The sequence below is a fragment of the Quercus lobata genome, chromosome 11 (genome assembly GCF_001633185.2).
Source record: "Quercus lobata isolate SW786 chromosome 11, ValleyOak3.0 Primary Assembly, whole genome shotgun sequence".
Taxonomy (NCBI): Eukaryota; Viridiplantae; Streptophyta; class Magnoliopsida; order Fagales; family Fagaceae; genus Quercus; species Quercus lobata.
The window spans coordinates 5,651,768-5,665,455 of NC_044914.1; the positions used below are offsets into that span (position 1 = coordinate 5,651,768).

A 13,688-nucleotide genomic window follows, 5' to 3' on the forward strand; every position below is an offset into this window, starting at 1 on the left:
TCTTGGTGTGTATTGCAGATGATAAAGTCTAAAGTTGGCAACATAAAGTCTGGATGGCGAAGTGTTTTTATGATTTTCACAGCTGCTGCAGATGATGAATTGGAATCAATTGTTGAAAGTGCATTCGAAAATGTTGAGCAGGGTAAGAACCATTCTTCTTGCAGTAATACTGGTTTTTTTTCTTTTCTTGATAATTCATTAGTTATAATGGGGGAGAGGGGATTCAATCCTTGGATGTTTCTGTTGGAAAGTAATACTAGGTATTTACTGAACTTAACGCCAAACATGCACATCTACAGTTATCTTGGAACACTTTGATCAAGTAGTTGGTGACTGTTTTATGGATTGCGTCAACTGTCTTATAAGGTTTGCCAATAATAAAAGTTCGCACCGTATAAGTTTGAAGGCCATTGCACTCCTGCGTATATGCGAGGATCGCCTGGCAGAGGTTTGTTAGCTACCCTTCAGTTTCATTGAGCAAATCACTTATGTTTCGATAGAGTACAAAAATCCATCTTGGTGTTATACTTTTAAATTGTTGACAAGATGAGTTTGATGGATTTGTTTGATGGTAAATCCATTGGAGACAGAGATGAAACTGATATAATGTCTAACTTTGGCAGTGTCTGGGAAAAGAAATAAATTTCTTGAAACTGATATGTACTTAATGATTCATACCTTTTTTTGGATAACAGCCACCAATGATTGGAGAATTAACTCCATTAACAAACAGCTGAACTTGGTGAAATTTAACCATTAACTTCTATCTTTCTTCTCAAAATAAATAAGTTAATTTATTTTTACTGAGTTATACAAAAGCAATTTTACTGAGTTGTGTTACATGACCTTGTCACTTTATCCTTGATCATCCATTTCAACATAAGATGTTCAGTTTGGGTATTGGGGACATTCAGGATATGCTCATAGAACAGAGATTCTATTGCCAGAATCAAACTTTTTTGTTGAATGTAGAGTTGGAAGGTGTTTTCGGTGGTGTATTAAGACTTTATGCTGTTAGTATTTCACTTGTTCTGAAAATGTAGCTAAAGGAAAAGGGCTATTTTTGGGAACAAAGGGTAGAAACAGTGAAAAGGATTATTGTTGCCTACCCCAAGTATATGGGACTAAAGTTGCATTTAATGTTACCTTTTTTTTTTTGTTGGTGAATGCATTTAGTGTTACCTATTTGATGTAAATACAGTGTTAAAGGCATTGGATGCTATATTTTTCATTTTGTTTTAAAAACAAAATCATTATGTCCTTTCTCACTTGATTTTCTATATTTACTTGCTATTTTCTTTCGCAATAACCTTTTTTTTTATACCGGAAAGGAGTACATCTAGAGAAGGTAAAGCATATATGTCAAAGAAAAGCATGAAAGAATTGTGTAACATGAAAGGTTGTCAGGAGATTGTTCTATGTCCGTCATATTACTTTTAACTGCATCAAATATTTGAATGCACAATATTTGTAGATTAAAAAAATGTATACTTGTATGTATCTACTTTTCCTAGTATACAGTAGCAGCATGTCAGAAATGAAAAATGCTTGATCAATAGGTATCTTCTGAATTCTATTACATATGCGAAGCTTTGTTTTGACATTTATGCTTTTTTTGTTTTGAAGTAAAATATTTTCAAGAAAATATTTTCACATTTTATCATGTTTGTTTTGTAGGAAAATATTTTCACATATCAAATAATAAATATTTTTGGTCAAAGAAAGAAACAGGGAAAAAATTTGGAAAACATTTTATGCTTGAAATAAGGGCAAACCATTTTACACTTTCTCACTCTCGTCACTCTCCCCCTCTCTCATTTTCGGTTCTTCTCTCCTCCAACCCAGCCCACTGCCTCACCTACTGATCCTTCTCTCCCACAACCCAGCGATGCCACCCACCATCATCGGCGCTACCTACCTTCTTCCTTGCACAAACCCCTCTCCTCCCTCTTCTCTTCTCTCCTGCAAAGTCCATTGGAATCTGACTGATGAGTGGCGGGTCTTGGGTTTTTGGTGGCTGCTTTGATCTTGCCACTGCTGGATTTGCTATAGATTTTCTGATTAGGTTCTGTGTTTGTGGGTTTTCTTTTTGGATTTTTGATTTGGGTTTGTGGTTATTTTTGGCTTTCTGATCTGGATTTTTGGGTGGTTGGTAATGGTTTTGGTGGCTGTTTTTTGAATGGTTGGTGGTGGTGGTTTTGGTGGTTGTTTTTTTCTTCCCAATCTGGAATTTTGGGTGGTGGATGGTGGTTTGTGCAACTGTGCTTGCATTTGGTGGGTTTTGAGAACTAGGATTTTATTTATTTATATATTTTTTAAATTTTACAGAGAAACAAACACTGAAAAATGATTTCCATGGCATTTTCAAGTACGCATTCAAACACTATAAAATGAAATGTTTTACTGAAAATGTTTTACTGAAAATGTTTTACAAGTAAAATATTTTACATTTGAAAATAAATTACTTCTAAACAAACAGAGTGTTAATAGATTGTCTAATTCCAATTAGGAATTCCTTGGGACCTTTAGGATTAGGAAAAGACCCTCAAATTGCAAATTTTTATTCAATGTTACCTTTTAATAAATTATGTGGGTGTATCTCTGTGCATATTCTGTATATACTAGAAATTTCACTAATTACTGTGGTGTTCCTGTCTCACAAAAAAGCATGTTGTTGTATCGGATATTAAGGTAGCCTGCAAGACTCATTTGGTCTCGTTGTTTTCTTCAACTAGTTTGGTAGAAGTTTGTTTATTTATCTCCCGCAGAGAGGTTGTCACTTGGCTTTTTGATCACAAGTTATTGTGTGTCTTGGTGTGTGTTAATTGTAGGGCCTCATCCCTGGAGGTGCATTGAAACCAATTGATGCCAATGGTGATGCAACTTTTGATGTGACTGAGCATTATTGGTTCCCAATGCTTGCTGGATTATCTGATCTAACATCAGATCCAAGGCCAGAGGTCAGAAGCTGTGCACTGGAAGTTTTGTTTGATTTACTGAATGAGAGAGGTAGCAAGTTCTCATCATCATTTTGGGAAAGCATCTTCCATCGGGTCTTGTTTCCCATTTTTGATCATGTAAGGCATGCTGGAAGTGAAGGCATTTCTTCTGATGATGAGTTGCTTCGTGAAACAAACATTCACTCCCTTCAATTGCTGTGCAACCTTTTCAACACTTTTTACAAGGTATTTAATGTTTTTTGTTTAAAATTTATCCCTTTTACTTCCAATTTGTTGAGAAATAAATTATTGTTGCTATTGTTTAGTAAAGATGCATGCCAAAATTCATGTGTTGGTTGTCAAGAAAAAATGTTCTATTAGTCTTAACTCTTGATATTGTTTTCTGCATATTTAACACATGATGTTGAAGAGACAAGAAAATATGTGTCCTGTAGCATTATGTTTTAGAGCACTATTCATGCAAACATTTTAAAACCGAAATGATGTGATGAAGTCTGGCTAAAGTTCATGTTTTGTTTGAAGCAAATGCTGAATATTGTTATGATGCACCACAAACACAATTTGTAATCTAGAGTGTTTGACAGGGATGCACTAATCTCATTTACATTATCAATGGATATAATGACAATCTTTATTGTTAATGCTAGCCTCAACTTCTATTTGAAGTTTTTCTTGTTGCTTGTTAAGAATTGTTTTCGGGCATATGTGGTATTACTTGGATTCCCATTTACATAAATAATTATATCAAAATGTTGGTGAGCTTATCAATTTTATTGATATCTTATTTGACACATCTGACCATGTTATCGAGTAAAGTTGTTTTTGTGTTGGGCAGTTGGTATTTAAATTCTGCCATGTGATTATCTGACTTGAATTATTTCCAAAAACTTTTCTTTGACAGTAAATTTCTTTTACTTATTTTTGTGCAGGAGGTGTGTTTTATGCTTCCACCATTACTGAGCTTGCTGTTGGATTGCGCCAAACAGACAGATCAATCAGTGGTTTCTTTATCTCTGGGTGCACTGGTGCATCTTATAGAAGTTGGAGGACACCAATTTAGTGAGAGTGACTGGGATATGCTGTTAAAAAGCATAAGGTACAAATCTCTTATTTCCAGAAAATTGTTTGCAATTATTCTTTTAACTAATCATTCTTTTATTTTGACCACCAGAGATGCTTCATATACAACACAACCACTTGAGCTGCTCAATGATTTAGGTTTTGATAGTGCTTTTAATTATGATGAAGTGGATGGCCAGTTTGAAATCAGGGACAATGGAAAGGTATCTCCATTTCCATTCTCAAATACTGGTCCTGATGGTACTGCAGGGAACCCTAATTCAGCAGTCCCAATGGATCACAGTCGAGAATCAGGTTCACAGATTAATCTGGAAGGATCTGAAGGTTAGCTATAAATATTTTATTTATTGAAATACATGTTTATAGCATTGCTCATGAATGACATTCAGGTAAATAAGAATCTGGATTCCAACAGATTGAAACAAGAATCTAATAATCACTTCTTCCATTTCCTTCCCATATTATGAGTGAATGGTTAATTCTGCTACCTTTGAAGTGGCCAACGTGAAACTTAAAAAATACTCCTTCATAATATACAAAATTTTAAAATGGGATGATTATTAATGAAAAAGGTCAAACTATAGTGGCCATCTTCCTAAACTTTTTTTTTTTTTTTTTTTTCACTTTATATGTATTTTTTAATAAGAAGAGGTTTTTTTTTTAAAAAAATTATTTTTTATTATTTATATTTATTTTTTAAAGATGAGCATAATTGAGGAAAGCTTCACACAGTTTGATGCAACTCAAAAACCCGAAAAGAATAGATGTTAATCTATTTTGGGACAATGCAAGTAAATGTAAAAATAGTGAAAAAGAAAGTAATTAATGGAAAGCCAATGAGATCTATCTCAAATGGCTTCTCCTCCCCTTGTAATAGCAAGGTGGAGGGTGGGGTTGTGGATTAAAACCCACTGGGTGGGTGAATACAAATGAAAAAACAAAAAGTGTTTAATGGAAACTCAGTATAATTGAATGTTTATTCTTGAAGGGATTCCATCACCCTCAGGAAGAGCTGACAAACCTGCTGATGCTGGAGGCCTCCAACGGAATCAAACAATAGGCCAAAGGATTATGGACAATCTCTTTCTCAGGAATCTTACTTCTAAATCTAAAAACCGTGTGTCTGACGATTATGTGCCATCTTCTCCAGTCCAGGTATCTTGCTTGAAAATAATCATGTAGTAATGTCTATGTGATATCTACTTTAGATTTACAATGTTCATGGCTATTTTTGTCACTTTCAATTCTAATGTTGTGATCATCATATGTCAATTGAATTACAAAATTTCCATGTTTTCTTTGGGACCAATTTTAGATTTAAGGAATTGTCTGCTGTACAGTTGCTGCCGGCCCACACCCCCGAAAAAAGAAAAAGGAAAAAAGAAAAAGAAAAAAAGAAGTAAGAGAGAGACTCTTTTGTGAGACAGGAAAACCCCTTCTAAACATAATTTTACTTAAAGCATTGCTGCTTTTTGGATATGCTGGGATTGCCAGTTTTTGTTTAAAAGTTTCCTTGAAGTTAAGGTGTGTTTTTGGTGGAACTTCATATCAGGCTGGAAGCAGATTTGTGTTTGTTAGGCAATTTATTTGTCTTAGGCACATATGAATGGGTATCCATGAATTTTGTGTTAGTTATAAGCTTTGGGGTAAGAGGATGAGGCTGTTCTTTTGTTGTATATTGTTTTTATGGAGCCTAAATCATTTTTATATGCATATTAATGGCCAAGGCTCTTAAACTCTCTTATAATCATGGTACAACAAACAAAGGGCAAAGAGTGCATGTTTTCAGTTGTTTTGTGCATGGAAATTTCATTCTCCTTCTTGACTAATGACATAAAAAATATATATATTTTAAAGATATTACAAAGCCTAACAATTCTTTCATTACTTGCCAATTTAGAAATAACCACCGCCTCATATATAATTCCCGGTTGCTTACGTTCTATAAGTTATGATTTGTCTATTCAAATATCCTATAATTTGATGCATATGGTGCTTGTAGTTTGCTGGGCACTTGTATTGCGAATGTATGATTGGTTATGTAATTTTGATGGCTACATGTAGACATATGGAATAACAGTATACTTTTCCTCTTCTTTTTTGAAAAAGAAAAGAAGATTGAAGCACATGAGAGTGGGAAATAGAAAATTTAACTTCTGAGAAAGAAGGGGAAGCTAACTTCTTAAAGCTAAGTCGTTTATAACTTTGAAGGAGCAGAGAGCATAAAATTTTATAAGGACACCATATCGAAAACAATCTTAGTAATACAAGCTTAACCTTATTCTGTGGAGGTTGAACCTTGTAGATGGACTTGCTATCAGAAGCAATCTCAACAACGCAAGTACACTGTTAATTATACAATTTGCATTCATATAGCAGCTATTCTTGGTTTTAAAGCATTTTCCGGTGATACTGACTTTTCTATGGTGTTCTTGTGGCATCCTTCTTTAAAGGTTTTCCTCCTAACGGATAATTGAGGGAAATGTCAATGCATAATATCTTTCCCCTTTTTTTGGGGTGATATATCTAAAATCACATACCTTTTTTCTTTTCTTGATCCAATGCTACTCTAGCTTCCTGATGCTGTGGAGCCTGATGACAAAGATGAGGTAGAAAGTCCACTATTGGGAACTGTTAGGGGCAAATGCATCACTCAATTACTGCTGCTGGGTGCCATCGATAGTATCCAGGTTTGTTTGTGATTATTGTATATTTTCATATTGCCATACACACTACCTTAAATACATGATTGTTTTCTCTTAATTGGTGTAGATCTACTTGATAATTCAACATAATGAACTTTTGAATTGATCTCTTAGGCAATTATCTTCAGCCAGAAGGCAGACACATTTGGAAAGATTTGCTAGTTCTCTAAATACCTTTATTGGGCCTATTGCCATTTCCTTAGGCATCACCCTTTAAACCCCGAAGAAGGAAAAGGAAAAAGATCTTATTTCTCTAGGAACTTCAATAGATGGTCAACTGACTCTTCACTAGAGTTGCACATATAACAACAATTTACAAATATCATATTACTTTTGATTTGACTATCCACAGTTAAGTAATGACGAGCAGCTCTTCTAGGGACTTTTCTATGCCAATGTGCTTTCTTCAAGGGCGAAATCTCATTAGACCCTCTCAATGCCTCTTAAAATAAGACAAACACTGAACTTTTCACTTCAATTAATTTTCCATATCAATCTATCCTTGCCATCTCTTGTAGGGAAGTTAGAATATAGTAGACTCAAGAGAGTCTTTGGAGCTTGATTTCCAATCATGTAAAGTATGACTGAGCTTAAGATTCCACGGATACCTTTTGTCTCCAGTAGAGTCCAAGTAAGAACTAATGGATGGATCCTTATCATCACCACAATTAGAAAAAGATCTCAATATAAATATTAAAGCAACACTCTCAATGACAATTGCTAATGAGCTCTAGCTCAAATGTCACTTCCTCCTTAAGGATGGAAATATGGAAAGATGGATAAGATAAGGACAGAGAAGATACTAATTTTCCATCCTATGTGTTTGTTAGGAAGGATAGAAAGATGGATAAGATAAGGATAGCTTCTTCTCCTTATTCTATTTTTTCCCTTTTGGATATTTGCTTGGTAGCAATTACCATATTGCTATGTCCTCATATTCTTAGCTCATTCATGAAAAAAAGAAGTATGATATAATATATTTGTGGTAATTATTTAGTTCCTTTAGTGGTTGATGTTGAACATAGCAAACTAGTTCTTATAGACTTATTAAGTGATTAAATTATTAACTAATATTACTAATTAGTCATAGGACATTATGGATATTACATGGAATTACTCATATCGAGCTAACCCAAAAAATAAAATGGTTTGACTTGCAATTTTTGTGTTAAAATTGCTAAAGTTGGGCTTATCTAAATGTTATATGAATTATATAAAAAAAAAAATTATTTCAATTTATTGTTGCATTTCTCATTAATAATTAAATTATTTTAAAAATTGTGAGCTTCACTTCAATCAGGCTTGCTCTTGTGCTTTGCACCTAGGCTCTAAGAGGCCTTTGCGCTTAAGTGCGCCTCTCACTTTTACTAACACTGATGCAAAACAAGCATGATTCCAAAACCAATGCTGTGCAAAATTTGCTGGAAAAATAAAACAGAAAGATAAGATAAACATAGGAAATTATACCTAGGCTTGCTTGAAATCAACACCAAGCAAGAGAGAACAAAATCTAGGAATCAACACTTAGGTTTAGCTGGAATTTGCACCACATCATTGAAAAATTTTCCAATTGAAATTTTAATCATCATAAATTTGTCTTCTTAGGAGTACAATAAAAATATAATTGACTTCCAAAATTAAACAAACCTAAATTAAAATAAAATTGCCTTAGCACTCTCTGCATCAAGCACTCCCCCCCTATGCAGACCTCCACAATCTAACACCAAGGATAATGATCTGAAACCATTCCAGAAAGTTGGTGTTGCACGGTATCATTGCATAATTCTTCTCATTTTGCTGAAAGCAGAAATCTAGCATGACAGATAATGGATCTTCGTTATTTGACCAAAGTGTAATTACCACCTACTAAGGACAAATCAATTAAAGTCTCCTTTGAAATAAAATCTGAAAATTCAGATGTGACTAATAAATATCTCACATGGTGAGCTCTTCCATATCTCTGGTCTGCACACGAAAAGGAGATATGGAGGTCGAGTGATTTCTGGATTAAGTTTAAACCACATCTTTATCTTGCAAAAATCAGATTTGTGCACTAGGTTATACCCTTTTTTTTCTTATCCCGCACGAATTTTGGGGGACTATGGGGATGTTAGAAATAAATAGTCTTCCTAAGAGAGAGAGAGAGAGATTTTCTTATGCATCATCTAGTTGTGTGGGAGGTGTCTGAAAACTCTTTTCCATGACAATTTGCAGAAGAAATACTGGAGCAAGTTGAAAGCACCACAAAAGATTGCTGTAATGGACATTTTGTTTTCTTTGTTGGAGTTTGCTGCTTCTTATAATTCATACGCCAACCTGAGATTGCGCATGCACCAAAATACTGATGAAAGGTTTGCAACAAAATTGTACTCGCATTCATTTTCTTCTCCTTCTCCATTGCCTAAAATTTTCTTATTATGGAACTGGAAGAGGCTCAATATTATCTCATTTCTGGACAGGCCACCTTTGAATCTTCTGCGCCAGGAATTAGCAGCATTATGCATATATTTGGACATCTTACTGAAGGCAACTTCAGGATACGATGCCAACAAAGAGAGAGATCTCAATAGTTCTCAGGATGTTGATACTACTCCAGGCAACAATTCTACACCAGAAAAGAAACTTGAAAGAACAGCTGAGGAGAAATTGGTATCTTTATGTGAACAGGTACTTAAGGAGGCATCTGATCTGCAGACCAGTGTTGGGGAAACTACTAATATGGATATTCATCGAGTGTTGGAGTTACGTTCTCCAATTATTGTTAAGGTATATAATTTGTTATTTATATAAAAACTGAAAGGCCTGTTGGGAGTGATTCAAATTTCTCTGATATTTCAGTGCACATTGCTTTGCAGATGCTGATTTAGGGAATTGTTCTTTATATATTAATATATAATTTTGTTGCAAGTATGCAAACCACATTCCTGATTTATAAAGCTATTTTGCCTCTTTGGTCCTCTTATAATAAGATATGCGACATCTTTATGTTCACTTTTAAGGGAGTACAACTCTGTGTTCTATTCTTTACATATGCAACATTCTAAAATCAGAACCAGGTCAGCCAGTTGGACTAGTTGAACCATCCATGACATCATTCTAGTCTGCTTACAGCTGTTAGACCATTTCACTGCAAAAATTTGGTTGGCCCATGTTGTCTGCCAGCCAACTTAATGCAATTCACAGGTCACGTGACCCAGTCTAGGTTATTGACTTGGCAATGAAATTGCAAATTTAGCTGGCCTTGAACTCATGATCTAATAAAAAGTGCCTCCAACCACTACACTACTTCCGTCTTAGTGTTATAGATAGCTCTAGTTGAAAATTTTCTCAAAGCAGCATATGCTATAGGTGGGTTGTTTTCCTCTTAAAAAATCAATTGATGCACTAGTGGAGATTCAGACTTTTGATTTTCAAGTCATAAGGATGAGCCCTAACCACTTGATTACTGATACACTTATTATTCAAATATGCACGCATGACTGCATGAGTAATCAGTTATATGATATTTTTGTTATGTCTTTTAGATTTAGGCAAGAAATACTATTTACACCCTCTAGTTTGCTTCTAAATCAGTCCCTTGATTATCAAATTAGCAATATATACCCTCGACTATTACAACAATATACAATGTGTCCCATCTGTATACATCCATTAGAATCTTTCCATTAACCTCCCCCAAAATGACGATTTAGACAGAAAATAGAAAAAAAAAATTGATAGGTAATAGAAGTTTTATTGATAAAAAAAAAAATACAATGTGTTTATGATAGTAAACTCACTGCACTTGAAGTGAATACAAATAAATCAAAGGGAAGAGCTAGGAAAAAAAAAACATTTTTTTTATCCCAAAATGACGATTTAGACAGAAAATAGAAAAAAAAAATTGATAGGTAATAGAAGTTTTATTGATAAAAAAAAAATACAATGTGTTTATGATAGTAAACTCACTGCACTTGAAGTGAATACAAATAAATCAAAGGGAAGAGCTAGAAAAAAAAAAACATTTTTTTTATCCCAAAATGACGATTTAGACAGAAAATAGAAAGAAAAAAAAATTTGATAGGTAATAGAAGTTTTATTGATAAAAAAAAAATACAATGTGTTTATGATAGTAAACTCACTGCACTTGAAATGAATACAAATAAATCAAAGGGAAGAGCTAGAAAAAAAAAAAACATTTTTTTTATCCAGGTTAACATAAAAAATGTGTCGGACCACAGCAGAAAGGGCACATGGGTACCATTGAAATAGTCGAGGGTGTAAATTGCAATTTTTGAAAGTCGAGGGACCAATTTAGAAGCTACCTCAACTTAGAGGGTGCATATAGCCTTAGATTTATTAATGATTAAAAATTTATTACTTCATGCTGATCTCAGCAGTTAACCTGGTTCGATTCAGCAGTCCATTTGGTGATCCAGTTGCATTTCTGGGTCACTAGATGGTCCAGGATTCAAATATTCTGCGCATCCATATTTTTTGAGAAACATGTGTTATTCAGTTTCTATGGCATCTCATCACAAGTCGTTTGCTTGCCGAAATGCTACTTTGCTCCGTTCTCTTCTTTTATCACCTGCCTGCTTTGATAGTTAGAAAACTCCTCTTTCTGTATCTGGGACTAATCAAGCAATAATGAAAATTCTTTTATTTTCTCTAACCAGTGGTCTTTCTCCATTATAATTTGACTGGATTCGTGGATTCACCCAACTGTGCTTAATTTGTTAGATTATTATGATTGTATGTACAGGCTTTGTTTTCTCATTTGATCATAATTAATGCAGCCATACCTTCATAATACTTTTCTTCTTGTATGAACAGACAGGACTGTTTACTTGATTCTTTTTCATAATCACTTTTATAATTTGCTGTAATAACTAAGATATCTTCTTCTTCTACTCGGTCTTTCAGGTGCTAAAAAGCATGTGCTTTATGAACAATCAGATATTCAAAAGAAACCTGCGAGACTTCTATCCTTTACTTACGAAACTTGTATGCTGCGACCAGGTAAATCTTCCACGGATCTTTTTTCTTTTCTTTTTTGGGTGAAACCTCTTCTTTTATAAAAACAGCTAGTGATTTAATGCTAATTTCCCGGCCGTTGCAATAGTTCTTTCCCAGAATTATATCTACTGTAGTCTACATAAACCCCTATGGGTTGGCCTGGTGCTTCCTAGGGTCTCATGAGATCGTTGAGGACTTGGGTTTGAAACCTCTCACTAGCATTTTGGGGCCACCTCCATGGGATTTCGCCCTGTAATGACACCCTCATTAGCTACAAAAAAAAGTTCTATATAATAAATTATTTTATCTATTTCTAGATTACAGGTATGAAATTATGCCATCATGCCATATTATTTCTGATTACTCTGTTTTGGATCTCTGTTGGCCACAAGAAGAGCTGGATCCTTATATAAGTTATATTGATGAAACCTGGAATACTAGAATAGGATTGTGCAACTTAGTCTTGGTTTTTAATGTAGATGGTTGGTATCACTGCAACAGCATCTTGCAACCTATGTTCAAAGTTGATTTCTTAGCCTTTATTAATGCAAGCCATTTTATTATGCTAGGGAAGTAAGTAAACCTTTTTCTTAAAAAAGGGGTATTTTCACATCTCAGCAGATTTAGGAAATTGGAGAATTGGTTGTGCTTGTAATGGGTTATGATTTAGGAGGATTTGTGATTCCAGGGTTTGAAAATCTTTTTAAGGAAGGACTTCATAGAGAAGAGAAAAGATTTGATTTAGGATTGAAAAGAGGGAAGAAGGAATGAAAATTGAATTTCTCCACAATTTGTGAACAATGCTATTGAACATTATATGAACAATACTAAGAGAAAGGGAGGAAAGGGAACAATATGGTCAACGTGTTTTAATATTCAAAATACTCTATTTTATTGTTCATCTATCTGTTCTTCCAAGTACATTAAGCATATAAGAATTTTCTTTGTACTAGTATTAGGACTTTTAATTTGACCTATAAACTAAAAACTCAATAATGGAGTAACTTGTGCTCAAGAAAATAAAACTAAGATACATGGGATCTCATAGAAAATTTTGAATTACCAAAATAACGTTAATTTGCAGGGATTGCAAAAATTACAATTTGCTCCTTGAGTACAAAATTGACTATAATTTTTTAAATAAAAACCCACATTAAAATCCCTTTCAAACTTAGGACACAAGTAACTAGAATGAGACCTTTAAAGCCACTCCTGAGTCTTGACTTTTATTTTAATTGAACTTAACGCATGGACGAATGGAACCCATAAACTAAATCTTGAATAGACGCCAAGAGCCATGTAGCTCAACTGGCACCAACTGTTTCCAATGGAGATGTCAAAAGTTCAAATCCTCCCTCAATTTTCAAATATTAAAAAAAAAAAAATATATATATATATATCTCTTGAATAGATGAATTGCCAAAGTATTGTTTAAATAATCTTGTATGGTTGGCATCATTCTCCCCTAAGAACCTTTGAATTTGAAACCTACTCCAACTCTTCAATCATCTTTGGAAGCATTAAGGATAACAAATTTATCTTTCCCATCATATCTTTAAATTTTTTTGGGAAGATAAAATCAATGCTTGGAAGGCTATTTATCTTAAAAAATCCAGTCTTGAATTGATCCATAGCAGAACATCAATATCTTCCTTGGCCTTTACCTTACGCTATCAGACTTGTGTTCACCTTGCTCCTTTGTGGTCTCCATTATCCTTATAATGCTTTCTTTTGGCTTTTGTTGAAATTGGACATTTGGTAAATTGTAAGGCTAGATTTCTCTCTTTAACAAGGCTTGATGCATTGAACTAGCACCCACTTAAGGTTGTTGTGGCAGCAAACTGGCAGGGTTGCATCCATCAGATTTTGAAGGGGTAACGGATGCAATGTCTGCCAACAAGGGTGAGGATAAACTTGGGTCTAACTTTGGGTATCTAAGTTCTTG

At 34.2% G+C, this 13,688-nt stretch overlaps 1 protein-coding gene across 1 annotated transcript in view; it reads left to right on the plus strand.

Moving 5' to 3' along the window:
• The window catches only part of LOC115968198 (brefeldin A-inhibited guanine nucleotide-exchange protein 5), a 38,983-nt gene that overhangs the window by 23,600 nt on the left and 1,695 nt on the right, over window positions 1–13,688 (plus strand). The window contains exons 23-32 of the mRNA XM_031087511.1: window positions 19–142; window positions 300–448; window positions 2,832–3,185; window positions 3,890–4,056; window positions 4,132–4,364; window positions 5,029–5,195; window positions 6,614–6,730; window positions 8,960–9,096; window positions 9,205–9,511; window positions 11,651–11,746. Coding sequence (XP_030943371.1) covers window positions 19–142; window positions 300–448; window positions 2,832–3,185; window positions 3,890–4,056; window positions 4,132–4,364; window positions 5,029–5,195; window positions 6,614–6,730; window positions 8,960–9,096; window positions 9,205–9,511; window positions 11,651–11,746 — 1,851 coding nt within the window. The remainder of the gene's footprint in view (window positions 1–18; window positions 143–299; window positions 449–2,831; window positions 3,186–3,889; window positions 4,057–4,131; window positions 4,365–5,028; window positions 5,196–6,613; window positions 6,731–8,959; window positions 9,097–9,204; window positions 9,512–11,650; window positions 11,747–13,688) is intronic.